General features: G+C 42.2%; 2 protein-coding genes across 12 annotated transcripts in view; one reads left to right on the top strand and one right to left on the bottom strand.

The window, feature by feature from the left end:
• The window catches only part of OFD1 (OFD1 centriole and centriolar satellite protein), a 36,669-nt gene extending 36,215 nt beyond the window's left edge, over positions 1–454 (bottom strand). For 6 of the 11 annotated variants that reach the window (XR_013531816.1, XR_013531817.1, XM_054250986.2 and 3 more), the window contains exon 1: positions 178–454. Coding sequence is in view for 4 of the 11 variants with exons in the window: in XM_054250986.2 (XP_054106961.2) it covers positions 178–207 (30 nt within the window). In the remaining 7 variants the exon portion in view is untranslated. The remainder of the gene's footprint in view (positions 1–177) is intronic. The other 5 variants (XR_013531819.1, XM_054250987.2, XM_078364261.1 and 2 more) reach the window with 1 other exon arrangement.
• Positions 455–519: 65 nt separating this feature from the next.
• Positions 520–14,073, top strand: TRAPPC2 (trafficking protein particle complex subunit 2). Its single transcript, XM_054250992.2, has 5 exons — positions 520–615; positions 7,316–7,427; positions 10,622–10,770; positions 11,205–11,286; positions 12,800–14,073. Exons 2-5 carry the CDS (start codon positions 7,335–7,337, stop codon positions 12,896–12,898), a joined length of 423 nt encoding a protein of 140 aa, XP_054106967.1. The 5' UTR covers positions 520–615; positions 7,316–7,334; the 3' UTR covers positions 12,899–14,073.

The following is a 14,073-nucleotide window of genomic DNA, read 5'->3' as shown; positions in this document are numbered from 1 at the left end:
GCCCGCCTCGCTCGCCTCGCCGTGGCCCGAGTTTAATGCCCAGCCCGGGCTGTAGGGCCAAGACGAGGGGGAATCCCTGCCCTCAGAGCCCTGCCTCTGTCCCGGGGGGTCGGGAGGAACAAAGGTGCTGAACACTCCCTGCCCCGCTCTCCCAACTAGGTTTTCCAGCAAACATACGAGCTTCCTTTCTTCGCGATTCTGAGGCATGGATGAGGACCGTGACCCAGGCACGACTCAAAGGTGGCTGGAGGGCGGGGACCCGGAGACTTGGGACTGAAGGCTGCGAGGCAGGACCACCTCACATCCCGACCTGCAACTCCCGGATACCTGCTCGGCGGGGACCCGGAGACTTGGGACTGAAGGCTGCGAGGCAGGACCACCTCACATCCCGACCGGCAACTCCCGGAGACCTGCTCAATACAGCCTTCCCGGTCTGGAGAACTAGGGCGCATGCGCTCGGTTGCCCAGCACCGGCCGGAAGCTCCCCCTACATCTCGCGAGAGTACATCCCGGAGTATCGCGATAACTGCTCCGATAATCCCGGCTGCTGCTGTGGCGCGCGGGTCTCTGCCGCGGGAACTGACATTGCGTTTCCGTTGCCAGCCTCTTCTGCAGGTAGGGGATGGAGCGACTGGGGTTGGGGGGGGCGGGTGTTTTGAGTCCCTGGAGGACTTCCTCGGCCCTGCGTGACGCGGATGTCGGTCCTGTACCTCCATCCCTCCCGGGGTGGCCGGGCGGGACCTGCCAGTCTTGTGCCGGCTCATCCGCGCCAGCGCTTCTACCTGCAAACATCCGCCCTCTTGGGAGTTTTGCTTTTGGAACTTACTGGGTCATTCAGCTAACCCAGGGTTTCTTAACGGCGGCACTGTTGCCTTTTGGAGCCGGAAGATTCTTTGTTTCGGGAGGCTGTCCTGTGCGTTGTAGGTTTAGTTATATCCTTGGTCTCTATTAGTCAGTAGGACCTTCTCCCCCAGATGTGACAACCAAAAATGTCCTTAGACATTGCCAGATGTTTCTCGGAAGCAAGATCGCTCCAGGTTGAGATTCACAGAGGTAAACGTTTTAGAGTACCCACTGTTGCGTGCTGTGAGGAAAGGTGAACCAGTCCTCGTGATGCATAAATGTCATTAGAAAGAAGAGGAACCAAACCTATCAGAAGCAATAATGAAAATGTTACAGCTAGAGAATTGAACAAGAACTAACATACATTGTAGATCGGATAAAGAGTTTAAAGGGGAGGTGGTTGAAGATGGAAGTGATCCAGATCATCTCTATGGAAAAAGTGTGACTTTATCATGGCCTTGATGGGTAGGATTCGGGTGGTGAGCAAAAAGGAGAACATCGCAGGAAGGGGGAAAAATGAGCAAAGGAATCATAAAAAAAAAAAAGGCAAGGACCCTCATGGGGGCAGTGAGGAATCTAGCCTGACTCCAGAGTTGTATACTGGGAATATAAGCCTTATAAGAACTGTGAGGACAAAATTGGATCAATGTCAGCTTTGTGTACAGCATGGAAGATGAGTACAATGAGTTTTGATCTCTGGCTGTGAAAAACTTAAGTATTTAAGAGGCAGTAAGAGTGACAGGACTTCATAGGAGGTGGAGAACCTGTAGTTATTTGTTGGAAATAATTGAGGAGAGGCTTAGTTGGATTTTAAAGGATGGGTATGGATTGCAGGCAGAATCAAGGAGAACATTCCAAGCATGAAGAGAGAAATGATAGTAGCTCTGAAGTAGATATGGTCAAAGTGAATTTGGTAGAAAAAATAAACGAGTCAACTCTAGCGGAAGTGGAACAATAGGGCTGAGAAAAGGTGTGGAGCGATGTGGGAATCCATTATGAATACTAGTACATGATCCTGTAGCTGAGACACATTAAGGCTTTTGAGTGGAATAATGAAATGAAAACAGTGTTCTAAAAAGATGTTGATATGTTGTTAAGTAGAATCACTTGTCCGCTGCTTTTTTCTTTTTTTAAAGTTCCTGAAGACCCCCCTCATTCCCACCCCCACCCCCACCTTTGGTCCCACAGTTGAATACATGAATATAATTAGATAAAATGTTCTCCAAAGACTAGCATAACTTCTAAGGGTGGGAGAATTCCTTATAATATTAATAGGAAAAATGTCACATTAGAGACCTATCAGTAGTATTCATACTGCCCCTCCTCATTGCAATAGACATGTCCCATGCCACACCAGTTTAGTCTCATGACCCCAGGTCTATGGAACAACTGAAACCACTGCTGTCAGGAGCACAGGGCAGTTTTTCTAGAAGCTCTTCTATAGAGGCTGTAAAGAGGTGTGCTATAAAAATGGATGTCTTTGGAACTGGAGTCCATGAGTTTTATCTTGCATTTGCCTGCAACTTAAGAGAAGGGACATCCAAGTTCATTGAGCATCCACCCACTCTGGCACTGGTGGTGTTCCAGCCACTCCTTAGTTTCTAGTTTCCCAGTGATTTCCAATGAGCAGCCCTGGATTTGGCCTATTGGAACAGTTTGTAATAAGTCTGTGTAGTCCAGAGTCAGCAAATACTTGGCCCTCCTGCAGGCATTGCACTTCCCCAAATCCATAGCAGACACGGATAACTGATCACAGCATTCTTTCCTGCTGACCACACTTAGTCTCAGAATCTTCTTCAGCACCAGTTCCTGGCATTCACTACCAGTTGATTAGAATTCACTCACGAGAGGAAACTCATTTGCCATTCCCAGCCAAGTTCCTTTTTCATTAGATAGCTTATCATATATAAAGATAGTACTGTGCTATACCTCGTTCCGTTTCCACCCCCAAAAGGGCCCGCCACCCCATTTAAACCTCTCTAGTTCCTTCAGTTGCTCTTGTCTTCTTTCCAGAGCATTTCCTAGCCTAGATCCTGCCCTCCCCTCCCCTGTAACACAGTTATTGATCGTTTTACAATATGATTCTGAGTACCTTCCCCAAAGTGATAATGTTATTGAAGAGGACATCAGCATTCTCCCAACCTTGCTCTTAATGCCACTCAGAATTGCATTAGCTTTTTTGACAAACCTATCAGACTTTTGCCTCTTATTGGGCTTGCAGTAAGTTAAAACATTTGGGTTGATGTAGATGAACTGTTCATAAGCTAGGTTTCCCTTGTCCTGTTGTCATACAGTTGATTTTTAAGCCCAATTACAGGGCTTTCTTTCCTATCCTCTTAACTTCTATCTTGTTAATTTCACCTAACTCTCCTAGCCATGGAGATCTTTTTGAATCCTAACTTTTGCCTTCTAATAAATTAGCTGCCCTTGGTGTTATCTTTGAATGTGATAAGTTGTCTTCATTCAAGTTATTAATTTAAATACTAAGTTAGACTAGATTAAGATCAACCTCAAAGCCTTCCTAGAGACCCTAGGCCATAAATTGACATGGACCACACAATGATCTCCGAGTACTGACACTCAAGTCAGCTATGAGCCATCCCTCATTCAGCAAATAGTAAGTGCTTTTTGGGTACCTGGCACTGTTGTAGCTCTAGGGATACCACAGTGAATGAGACGAATGGTGTATCTGCTCTCGTGGAGGGCACCATTCTAGCAAGACTCTGTATTTTCACCCAGCCTCCAGGTCTCCAGTTCTTAGATAGATAACAAAATATTTCAGAAAATAACTTTCTGTTTACCTGCTGTGTCTCCCTTCAGAAACAAAAAACATAAGTTTGGCATGACTTGTTCTCAGTACAATAAGGAGTATGTGAATGAATAATTCTATGTTTTTATCTAAGGATTCACATTAAATGAGTTAATGTAAATAAAAGTACCTGGCATGGCATCTGACTGAAAATAAGCATTTAATACATGTTTCTGTTGGTGTTCTCGTCACTCTGAATGTACCCTATTATAAACTAGGAGATAAGCCTTTTTCCTGTTTCTGAAAATACAAATAGCATTTAACCTAGTGGATAATATGGCATTTTTCTTGCAATTCCTCAAATGTCAGTGATCAGAAGTTATGCAATCACATTTGTTAATCCAAGGTATATAATTTGCCAGGACCTGACAGCTTGGATTTATTGAAATGTCTAGATGTTTTCTTAATATACCTGTCTTGAGGTTCGCAGCCTGCCTAACCTTGTTTCTTCCATGCTTGCTGTTTGAAACATCATTTATTTTAACAGAGAAAATAGAAGTTAAGCAGATCAGCATCCTCCATTATTTCAGTGCGTACCAAGCACTTGAAGCAGTTGACCCTTCTCCCTTTTTCCTGATCTTAGCCTAAAAAGCCTTTTTTTAAAAAAAAATATATCACACACTTCAACTCATTGTAGGCCTCCTTCTAATGTTAGCTGATTTCTGGTCCCGTTTTTATGTTCATTACTAGTGTCCTACTTCTTACATCTTATATGTGGTATCTTTAAATTTAAGGTAGTCAGCGAGCTTCGAATCACCAAGTTGATTTCTTTAGTCTTCTCCCTCTCAAAACCCAGGTTTCCCTAGCCACCGAGGACAGCTGCTGTTTCCACCACAAGTGACGGTCCAAACAAGAATCAGTTTCCTTGTACTTTCCAGCTTCTAGAGGCCTCCTGCATTCCTTGGCTATGGCCCCTTCCTTCATTTTCAAAGCTGTCAACATCACAGTGCTATGACCATTCTTCCGTCACTTCCCCCGACTTTCCTCCTTTGCGTCCCTCTTCTACTTTTAAGGCCCTCGTCATGACACTGGGAAGACATCCAGGACAGTCTTACTATCTTAAGGTCAGCTGATAAGCAACCTTAATTCCTCTTTGCCATGAGCCCTAACATACTCACAAGTACCAGAGATTAGGATGTGGACGTCTTGGGAGAGGGGCCACTATTTTGCTTGTTCACCTCAGCTAGACGTTTGGAAACCAGCGTGGAGTCTCCTCTTGTCCTCAATTTTGCAGTTTAATCTAATCCCAAATTCTGTGTAGCTGCCTCCTCAACACCTCTGGGCCAAGCCCTCCTTGGAGATGCTTCAAAGGCGGTAGGAAAATCAAGCAGACCATACGTACATACTCATGCCAACGCAGGTACTTAAGTCACGGCAGTTGCTTTTTTTGTATTATATATTGGAATTCTAAGTAATAATTGTTTTGTGAGTGAAGGGAAGGTGGAGGAAGTCAACAGAACTTCTATAAAATGTTTGGAATCAGGCCAGGCATGGTGGCTCACGCCTGTCATCCCAGCACTTTGGAAGGCCAAGGTGGGCAGATCACTTGAGGTCAGGAGTTTGAGACCTGCCTGGCCAACATGGTGAAACCCGTCTCTACTAAAAATACAAAAATTAGCCAGGCATGGTGGCGCATGCCTGTACTGCCAGCTACTCGGGAGGCTGAGGCAGGAGAATCTCCTGAACCCAGGAGGCGGAGGTTGCAGTGAGCTAAGATCGTGCCACTAGTTTGGCATCATTGATCTAGACCTGCACTGTCTAGTACTGGAGCCACTAGCTACATGTGGCTATTTATGTTTAATTAAAATTAAATTAAAATTCAGTTCTACAGTCACACTAGCCACATTTCTAATGCTCTCTAGCTCCTGTATTGGACAGCACATATGTAGAACATTTCCGCCCTTGCAGCAAGTTCCATAGATTGGACAGTGCAGAATCCTGGTGTGTATCTCACCTTTGCCCAACACCCTCAAGTATTTGCTGAGTGATTACAGCTGTTTCCCTCCTGAGACAATGGGGTCATTTTCTCCCAGGGTTTTCAGTTCTTCCGCTTGACCTGTCAGTTTTTCCTTGGCAGAGTTGCATGAAAAGCTACAGCCCTTCTTGCTTCTTCAGCTGTTTACAAAATCGAGTAATTGCAGCTCAAGTCAAGCACGAATGTATATAAAGAAAGCTCTGTCTCATCTTCTGCCCAGCTGGATAGCTAGTAACAGCACCCTCGTGCAGTCGATCTTTTGAGTTCCCTTTCGGTCTTCCCGCTGACTTAGCACTATGCTGCTTGCCCGTTCATGGCTTTCCATATAGGGTTGAGCGTGGGGATCCATGTTATCCCCCTTATATATATGTACATGTATTTCCTTCTACTGCTGCTGTTGCTGCTGCTGCTGTGTGTGTGTGTGTGTGTGTGTGTGTTGCTGCAGCGGCTGCTGCTTAAATGTGTTGAAGAAAGAAAGAAGCCCTTCTCTTGGCAGCAAAAATTTATGATATCATTGTTTACTTTGTTCAAATTTCAACTCCCCATCCTTCTTGCCTTCACTTTCTCTGGAGAATTATTGCCAGTTCTTCTAGTTTTGCATAGCTTTTGTCTCATTCCTGCTTGTCTTTGTTATCCACTTTTTCTGTTTGGATCTTTTTCTCATCTTTACCCTAAAACAGGGGCAAACATTTTCTTTAAAGGGCCAGATAATAAATATTGTTGGCTTTGTGGGACAGCTGATCTCTGTCACAGGTGCTTAACTATGCCACTGAAGCCTGAGCGCAGCCTTGGATGGTCACAAGAGGATGGGCAAGGCTAAATTTGGCCTGTGGTCTATAGTCCCCCACCCCTCTACCCCCACCCCAAAAAGCATTTTAAATCCTACTTCATCATGCCAAGGGTCAACTATCTGCCTTTTCTTCCACACTCAGTCTTCCAATTCTAGACTTAAAAGTGCCAGCTGTGCCTTGATTTCCTTTGTAAAATGTGTCATTCATTAGCAAGTACATATCAGATTTCTTCTGATTTCATTGTGTGTTCTGTGTGAATCAGCAGAAGGCCCAATGATACTTGATAAGTCTTGGCTTCTAACACACCTCAGATGTATGTTCCAGGAGATTGACTGTTAACACCCAATTTACTTGATTTCCACTCCGTGTTGAGAAGTTACTAGTCACCACATCCCAGTGTGCATACAGTCTTCCATGTTATTCTAGATAACATTAATTGAGCACGTACTGTGAATCAGACACTGTGATGGGTACTTTACATGCATTAGTTTGTGTGATCCTCGGTGCTACAGTGTTATCACTATTTCACAGATGAAAAAACCGACATTAGGAAATTAAGAACTGCCTGTGGTCACACTGCCAGTAAGTTAGCAGAGCTAGACTTCAGCCTCACTTTGTTTGACTCCAAAGCCCTTTTGTTAAAAATATACATGGTGGGATTCCCTTGCCCCTAAATCCGTCCATACCCCCACTCATCTATCATTCATCTAGATTTCAGTTATCTCTGCTAAAAGCCATGGAATCACTTATATTTTTCTCCCAGTTTCTCGTAGTTTTCTTTCTTTTGCCAATCTGTTGAACTTTTTTTTTTTGAGACAGGGTTTCATTTTGTCACTTAGGCTGGAGTGAATTTCAATATTGACTACTAAAAATATGTACTATTTTTCACTTCATTAGGAGCCATATATTGAAGACCATGTCTGGGAGCTTCTACTTTGTAATCGTTGGCCACCATGATAATCCAGTTTTTGAAATGGAGTTTTTGCCTGCTGGGAAGGCAGAATCCAAAGTACGTATGAAACCTTAAATTCCATAAGAATTTTTATGCTATTGTAATGATATGGTATAATATCGTTTTAGAACTGGAAGATCTGGACAGATCCGAGGTAACTGAAACCCAGCACAATGAAATGAGGTTTGCTCTAGAGTCCCCACAGACTGATAGAATCCAGCCAGGGAATGTCCTTGGAGTTGTTCATTCATCCTTTAATTCAGCACAGGCTAGCATGATGCTCTGGCTTTCCCAGCATACTCTGTTCACTATGTCACCACCATGAATTGCTGCTGCTTAAGCACATAAAAACATAGTTCACCTGTAGTAGGTTGCTGCCTTGAAATGGCATGAAAGACCAGGCTGTTTCCATGAATCACGTTTTTCATCATGGACCTACTGGGTTAAAAAAGACCCTTACTTCCCTGTCTCCTATTGCCACTAGGTCTGCAGCACTTCCTGGCTGGGTTGAGCCTGCATGCTCCCCTCCCCAGTGACGCCTTGGCTGTGCACAGGAAGTTCAAGAGCAGCACCAGAGGTGATGCCACCAACTTTCTTGTCAAGAATGGTTCCAAAAACCAAGCTTAGCTTGAGAACATATTGCCATTCAGACCCATAGACTTTTTTTTTTTCTGATACAAGGAAATACACCCTATATTTTTTAAAAAGTTACCATCCCAAATAAAACCATTTGGATCTTTTTTGTTTTGGAGACAGAGTCTTGCTCTGTCACCCAGGCTGGAGTACAGTGGCATGATCTCGGCTCACTGCAACCTCCGCCTCCCTGAGTCAAGCAATTCTTTTGCCTCAGCCTCCCAAGTAGCTGGGATTACAGGTGTGCACCACCATACCAGGTTAATTTTTGAGAGAGACGGGGTTTTGCCACATTGGCCAGGCTGGTCTTGAACTCCTGACCTCAGGTGGTCTGCCCACCTTCTGCCTCCCAAAGTGTTGGGATTGCAGGTGTGAGCCACCGCACCCGACCCAGACCCATAGAGTTTTGACATGAAAAGAGCCCAGTCCTTTCCAATTTCTGTTCCTAATAAATTGCTGACAAGTTTGCTGTGTTTCTCCCAACTTCTAAAAATTGGCTTTAATGTCCTTTAAGGAATTGATGTTTTAAGTTAATTGTAATGCATAATGTATGATACTTTTCAACTATTCAGGTCTTGCCACCAAAGTAAGATAGGCATTTGTTTAAGGGATCATCTACGAGGTGGTGTAGTGACATTATGTTCTCATACTGTGAGAGCACTCATTAAAGCTTGTTCTGAGGTATCTCTGTACCAGTATTGCTCTGTGGGGTGCAGCCACTTGTATATAATTTCTGTGCACGCCACCGGTCTTGTGGACAAAGCAGACACAAAAATATTTGGTTGCACAACTTGATTTTAGTTCTTTCTCCTGCTACCACTTACCTTCTTAAAGCGTTTCAGTTTGCTCTAATCCTTCAGAATTGATCATCACTGTAAAAGAAAACACTGCTGTGAGCCAGACAGAAAAACATCCATTTCTCTAAGGACTCAACTTAGCTTTGTCATGGCAATATGAGTGAAGTAAAATATGCTTTAACTGTGCCAGGGATTCCAGGGCAACGGGCCACCCTCCTCCAGCCCAGGCATGGGAACAGCCTCCTTGGCAAGGAGACCGTCTCGGTTTCCTGTGACTGTTGTAACAAAGTAACAAAAACTGAGTGGCTTAGGACAGCAAATTTATTGTCTCAGTTCTGAGGGCCACTGTCTGAAATCAAGGTGTCAGTGGGGCCATGCTCCCTATGAAGGCACCAAGGCAAGGATCTGTCCAGGCCTCTCTACCAGGAATTCCTTAGCTTGTGACAGCGTAACTCCAGTCTTCATGCGGCATTTTTCTCCCTGTGTGTATCTCTAAATGTTCCCTTTTTCTAAATACCCCAGTCTGTTGGATTAGGGGCCCACCCTATTCCTCTGTGACCTCATCTTAGCTAACTGCATCTGCAACAACCCTCTTTCCAAATAAGGCCACATTCTGAGGTAGTGTCACTTTGGACTTCAAATTTTGGGGAGGAAAGATTCCAAAATTACTATGGAAAGTAAATGCTTCAACCCATAACAGAGGTATTCTCTGAAAAATATGTTTTTGTTTTTGAGAGAGTTTTGCTCTCGTCCCCCAGTCTGGAGTGCAAAGGCGTGATCTCAGTTCCTGCAACCTCTGACTCCCAGGTTCAAGCAATTCTCCTGCCTCAGCCTTCTGAGTAGCTGGGATTACAGGCATCTGCCATCACACCCAGCTAATTTTGTATTTTTTGAGACCAGCCTGGCCAATATGGGGTTTCACCAAAAAACAAAACAAAAAAAAATGGGTTTCACCATATTGGCCAGGCCGGTCTTAAACCCCTGACCTCAGGTGATCCGCCCACCTTGGCCTCCCAAATTGCTAGGATTACAGGTGTGAGCCACCATGCCTGGCCAAAAAATGTATATTCAAAGAAACAATTACATTGGAGTAAGACTGCATTCCAAGTTGTAAATTCCCTCTTGGCATTATAGTCAGACAGTCCCACCTTCTGTTCACTTAAGCCATTTCAGCCCAGGAAAAGGACACTCCCAGCCCTGATAGGACTGTGTCCTGCTGTTGACACAGAATTGCTCACAGCTGGGGCTGAGCATCACCTCCCACTACTCCCAGGTCCCACTGCCATGTAAGCTCCATGCACTGGAAAGAGGCCTCTGGCAGGCTGTTACAAGTGCTATTGCAACTGTCTCTACTGCTTACCTGGTGCTGCTGTGCAGGAAGCCAGGCCCTCTCAGCTTCCTCCCAGACCTTGAGGCCTGGTGTGAATAGCACCTCTTCTTCACAGGATCTTGTTTTTTAAACATAGTATCCTTTTTTTAAAAAAATGTTTAAATGGTTACAGAATTTGGTAACATCCTTCTTGAAACATGAAAAAAAAATTTATCTGGAAAAGATTTTCATTAAATGATTTTCTATAAATCATCTATATACACATTTCATTTATTAATTGGCTGTTTCTGTTCTTTGAGATTTAGGTATCAAATTTAAAAATAGAATATGAAAACACATCTTTTATAAGTTTCATGACAATAATGAACAAAGTAAAAGCAAACTGTTTTCTCTCCACAAGAAAACCATCTATAGAATTTACAGAATGAAATGTCAGCATTCTTAATGCCATATGGAAATGTTAATCTGTGGTTGCTCACACTGTCATCTAGGACGACCATCGTCATCTGAACCAGTTCATAGCTCATGCTGCTCTCGACCTGGTAGATGAGAACATGTGGCTGTCGAACAACATGTACTTGAAAACAGTGGACAAGTTCAACGAGTGGTTTGTGTCAGCATTTGTCACTGCGGGGCATATCCTTACATTTTTAGTAAAGATAACTAAAGTTTGGGCTCAAACTAGAACAACATGGACAGATGCCAGGCTCTGAGTCTGCAGACTTCACAGTCAGGTGAAAATGTAAACGTTTCCATTTATGGGGCTACTTTTCTTTTCTTAGTGGGGGAAAACATTTTGTTTAACAGCGAATTTTAAAACTAAGTCTCATGCACAAAAAAAGTTTATCTGAACCATAAAGGGTGATTTTACTTTATGTTACAGTTAATTTTCTAACTGAGAACCTATGTTCGCTTTATGATAAAACTAAGCTAATTTTAAACCCAGTTTATGTATTAAACTTTTCCATCACAAATATACTGCATGTGACTGATTTGAAGAATATTGTATCAATGAACTGGTTGCTTTTTGTTTTTCATTTCTAAGAAAGATTATGCCTTAATTATTTCACATATGAGATTTATTATGCTTCATGACATAAGACAAGAAGATGGAATAAAGAACTTCTTTACTGATGTTTATGATTTATATATAAAGGTATGGTATGTTCTATAATTTAAATCTGATGATAAAGGATTCAGCATTTGTCAGGAAACTGGCCTACTGCAGTAACTCGCTTAGGCTGCAGTTTACCTTTCAGACTAGCTTTCCCCCATTAGAACTCTCTGGCAATTCCCTCTGCAGGTAAGTCTTCACAGCCAGGTGAATATGTAGTTAGGAACATAACTCATGATAGTTATCATTAGAGGACTGTGAAGGTAAATTGGTTTCATTGTTCACCTTTTGGTGCTCATAGCTGATTTTATTAGGGATCCCTAAAGAGAGCAAGGAAGCAGCCTATATAAGGGAAAATTTCTTCATAATTTAATCTAAAATGTTCCTATCTACTTTACAAATAAGTTACAGTGCAATTAATAGAGATTAGAAACTGGCAGGAAGTGATTTTTATATGATCAATTGGCCACTCAAGAATGGTACCACTTGCATTTCTTGATCTTGAAAAATAAGATAGTGATAGGATGTCACGGTTACACTGCAGTACTAACAACAGTATGTTGTTTTGTTTTGTTTTGGAGACAGTCTTGCTCTGTCACCCAGGCTGGAGTGCTGTGGCATGATCTCGGCTTACTGCAACCTCTGCCTCCCAGGTTCAAGCCATTCTCCTGCCTCAGCCTCCCAAGTAGCTGGGACTACAGGTGTGCGCCACTACACCCAGCTAATTTTTGTATTTTTAGTAGAGACAGGGTTTCACCATGTTGGCCAGGCAGGTCTCAAACTCCTGACCTCAAGTGATCCGCCCACCTCAGCCTCCAAAAGTGCTGGGATTACATGAGTGAGCCACCATGCCCAGCAAGTATGTTTTTAATAATTTAAAAGTTCTATATTTGGATAGGATTTCTTACATGTCAGCACAGTAATAAAATTTAACAATATGCCTAGTCAGAGATAGTAAGTAATATTTAGCCCTCTTATAAAGATGAACAGTGTCAAGTGATTAAGGTATAAAAATCAGCAATGCCTTTCCTCATTAGCGATTCCATTTAATCATTTTCTCTCCCATGTTATGATACAATGATTACTTTGGTTGAGAAGCTGATCATTTAGCAGCTTTGTATTAAAGGAGAGTATTAAAAACCTGATGTTAAAAGATTACCACACAAGAGTAGCTTTTTCTGAATTCTGAGCTCATGGCAGACTTTTTTGCTTTATGTAGCCAAAGGGCCATACAGATTAATCCATTTATTTATAATGAATATGAGTATTTCACACACAGGGTAAATCCTGAACGTTAACTTACACAAGCAACATTTATCATACTGCTATTAGTTTTGCCACAGGTGCTTCTCAAAACCGAAACACCAAAATAAAAATTTCCTTAAGAGGATGTTAGTATTTAACAATGCAGCATTTTCAATGAAACTTCAAAATGTGGTCTTTAGACTTTTGAATGTCTTTGATGGTTTTTAATTTAAAACTTTAGAATGATTTCCTTCCAGAGACCTATGGTTTGTCAGCTTTTTTGCTTGACTAATACTTTCTTCTTTCCTAGTTTTCAATGAATCCATTTTATGAACCCAATTCTCCTATTCGATCAAGTGCATTTGACAGAAAAGTGCAGTTTCTTGGGAAGAAGCACCTTTTAAGCTAAATGCAGGAAATTCTGAAACAAACGATGTCACCACAATGGTGTAAACTCAGGAATGTGTACATTGTAAGTTACTTGATTAAATAGCCTGGAAAACTTTGTGTAGTCTCAGCTTATCTAAACCTAGAAATTCCTTTTATATTTAAAAATCGTACTTTCCGTCTCATGTCACATATCAGTTGGTATTTCCTTGTGAACAGTGTTATTTATAAAGAGCTCATTATCAAAAATAAGTATTTTTATTTAAAAATTGGGAATAAGCTTTTGACTTGCCCAATTCAGATAGGTTGCTCTTTTGCTTTTTTGAAATGGAGTTTCGCTCTGTTGCCCATGCTGGAGTGCAAAGGCAGTGTGCCCTTTGCAACCTCCGCCTCCCGACTCCAAGCGATTCTCCTGCCTCAGCCTCCCAAAGTGCTGGGATTACCGGTGTCAGCCACCATACCCAGCCCAGATAGGTTGATCTTAATGTAACAATCTCAAAACAAATGTCATAGTCAAGATTTGGTAGATAGATTGAAACTAAATATTTAAAACTAAAATATTCTGCAGTTGGGAATGAAATGTGATAGCACATAATAAATGTTAATTTATTTATACATTTAGAGATGTTATAAAAATGTATAGGCAGAATACACAGCACTACTCAAGAAGCCAAAGAAACACTTGTGCAGTGCTAAATGTCACATGTCTGCTTCTGCCAGAGGCTAGGAATAGTGATCCTGCTATAATGTGAGAACCTGGATCCATGTTTGTGGAGTAAGAGGATGGGAGCAGTTGCAGGCCACAGTGAAGTTCGTTGTTTCTGTCACTTTATATTCTTGTATTTCCTTTCCCTCAAACTGTTGATAGCAGTACTTATAAAAAGTTGTAAGGCAGTTTTTAGGATTGTTGTCAAAGAAAAGCTTGGATTACATTAACATTTATCTCAGCCTTTTAGGTGATACACCAGAGGGCTGGGAATGGTCTCTTTGTTCCTATAAGTAGATCTTACTGTAAAATAGTAAATGTCCATTGAAAAGCAAGTAATACAACCTTTGCTAATTGGGAGCACATGAACAATTTTGTTCCATTCTGACTAACTTTTGAGCAATTCTAAGCTTTATCTTGTATCCTTGTGAAATTGCTACCATCATCTTTACCCTATTTATTTGATTTCTTAAATAAAGATGTTTGTTCAA

This window comes from Callithrix jacchus, chromosome X, assembly GCF_049354715.1.
Source record: "Callithrix jacchus isolate 240 chromosome X, calJac240_pri, whole genome shotgun sequence".
Lineage (NCBI taxonomy): Eukaryota > Metazoa > Chordata > Mammalia > Primates > Cebidae > Callithrix > Callithrix jacchus.
This window is presented reverse-complemented; position numbering and strand designations above follow the sequence as displayed.

Coding starts and splice junctions, on each gene's coding strand:
- TRAPPC2 (XM_054250992.2), top strand. CDS start 7,335: ATGTCTGGGAGCTTCTACTTTGTAATCGTTGGCCACCATGATAATCCA. Junction 7,428..10,621: donor CTGGGAAGGCAGAATCCAAA/GTACGTATGAAA, acceptor ACTGTCATCTAG/GACGACCATCGTCATCTGAA. Junction 10,771..11,204: donor TTTGTCACTGCGGGGCATAT/CCTTACATTTTT, acceptor TATTTCACATAT/GAGATTTATTATGCTTCATG.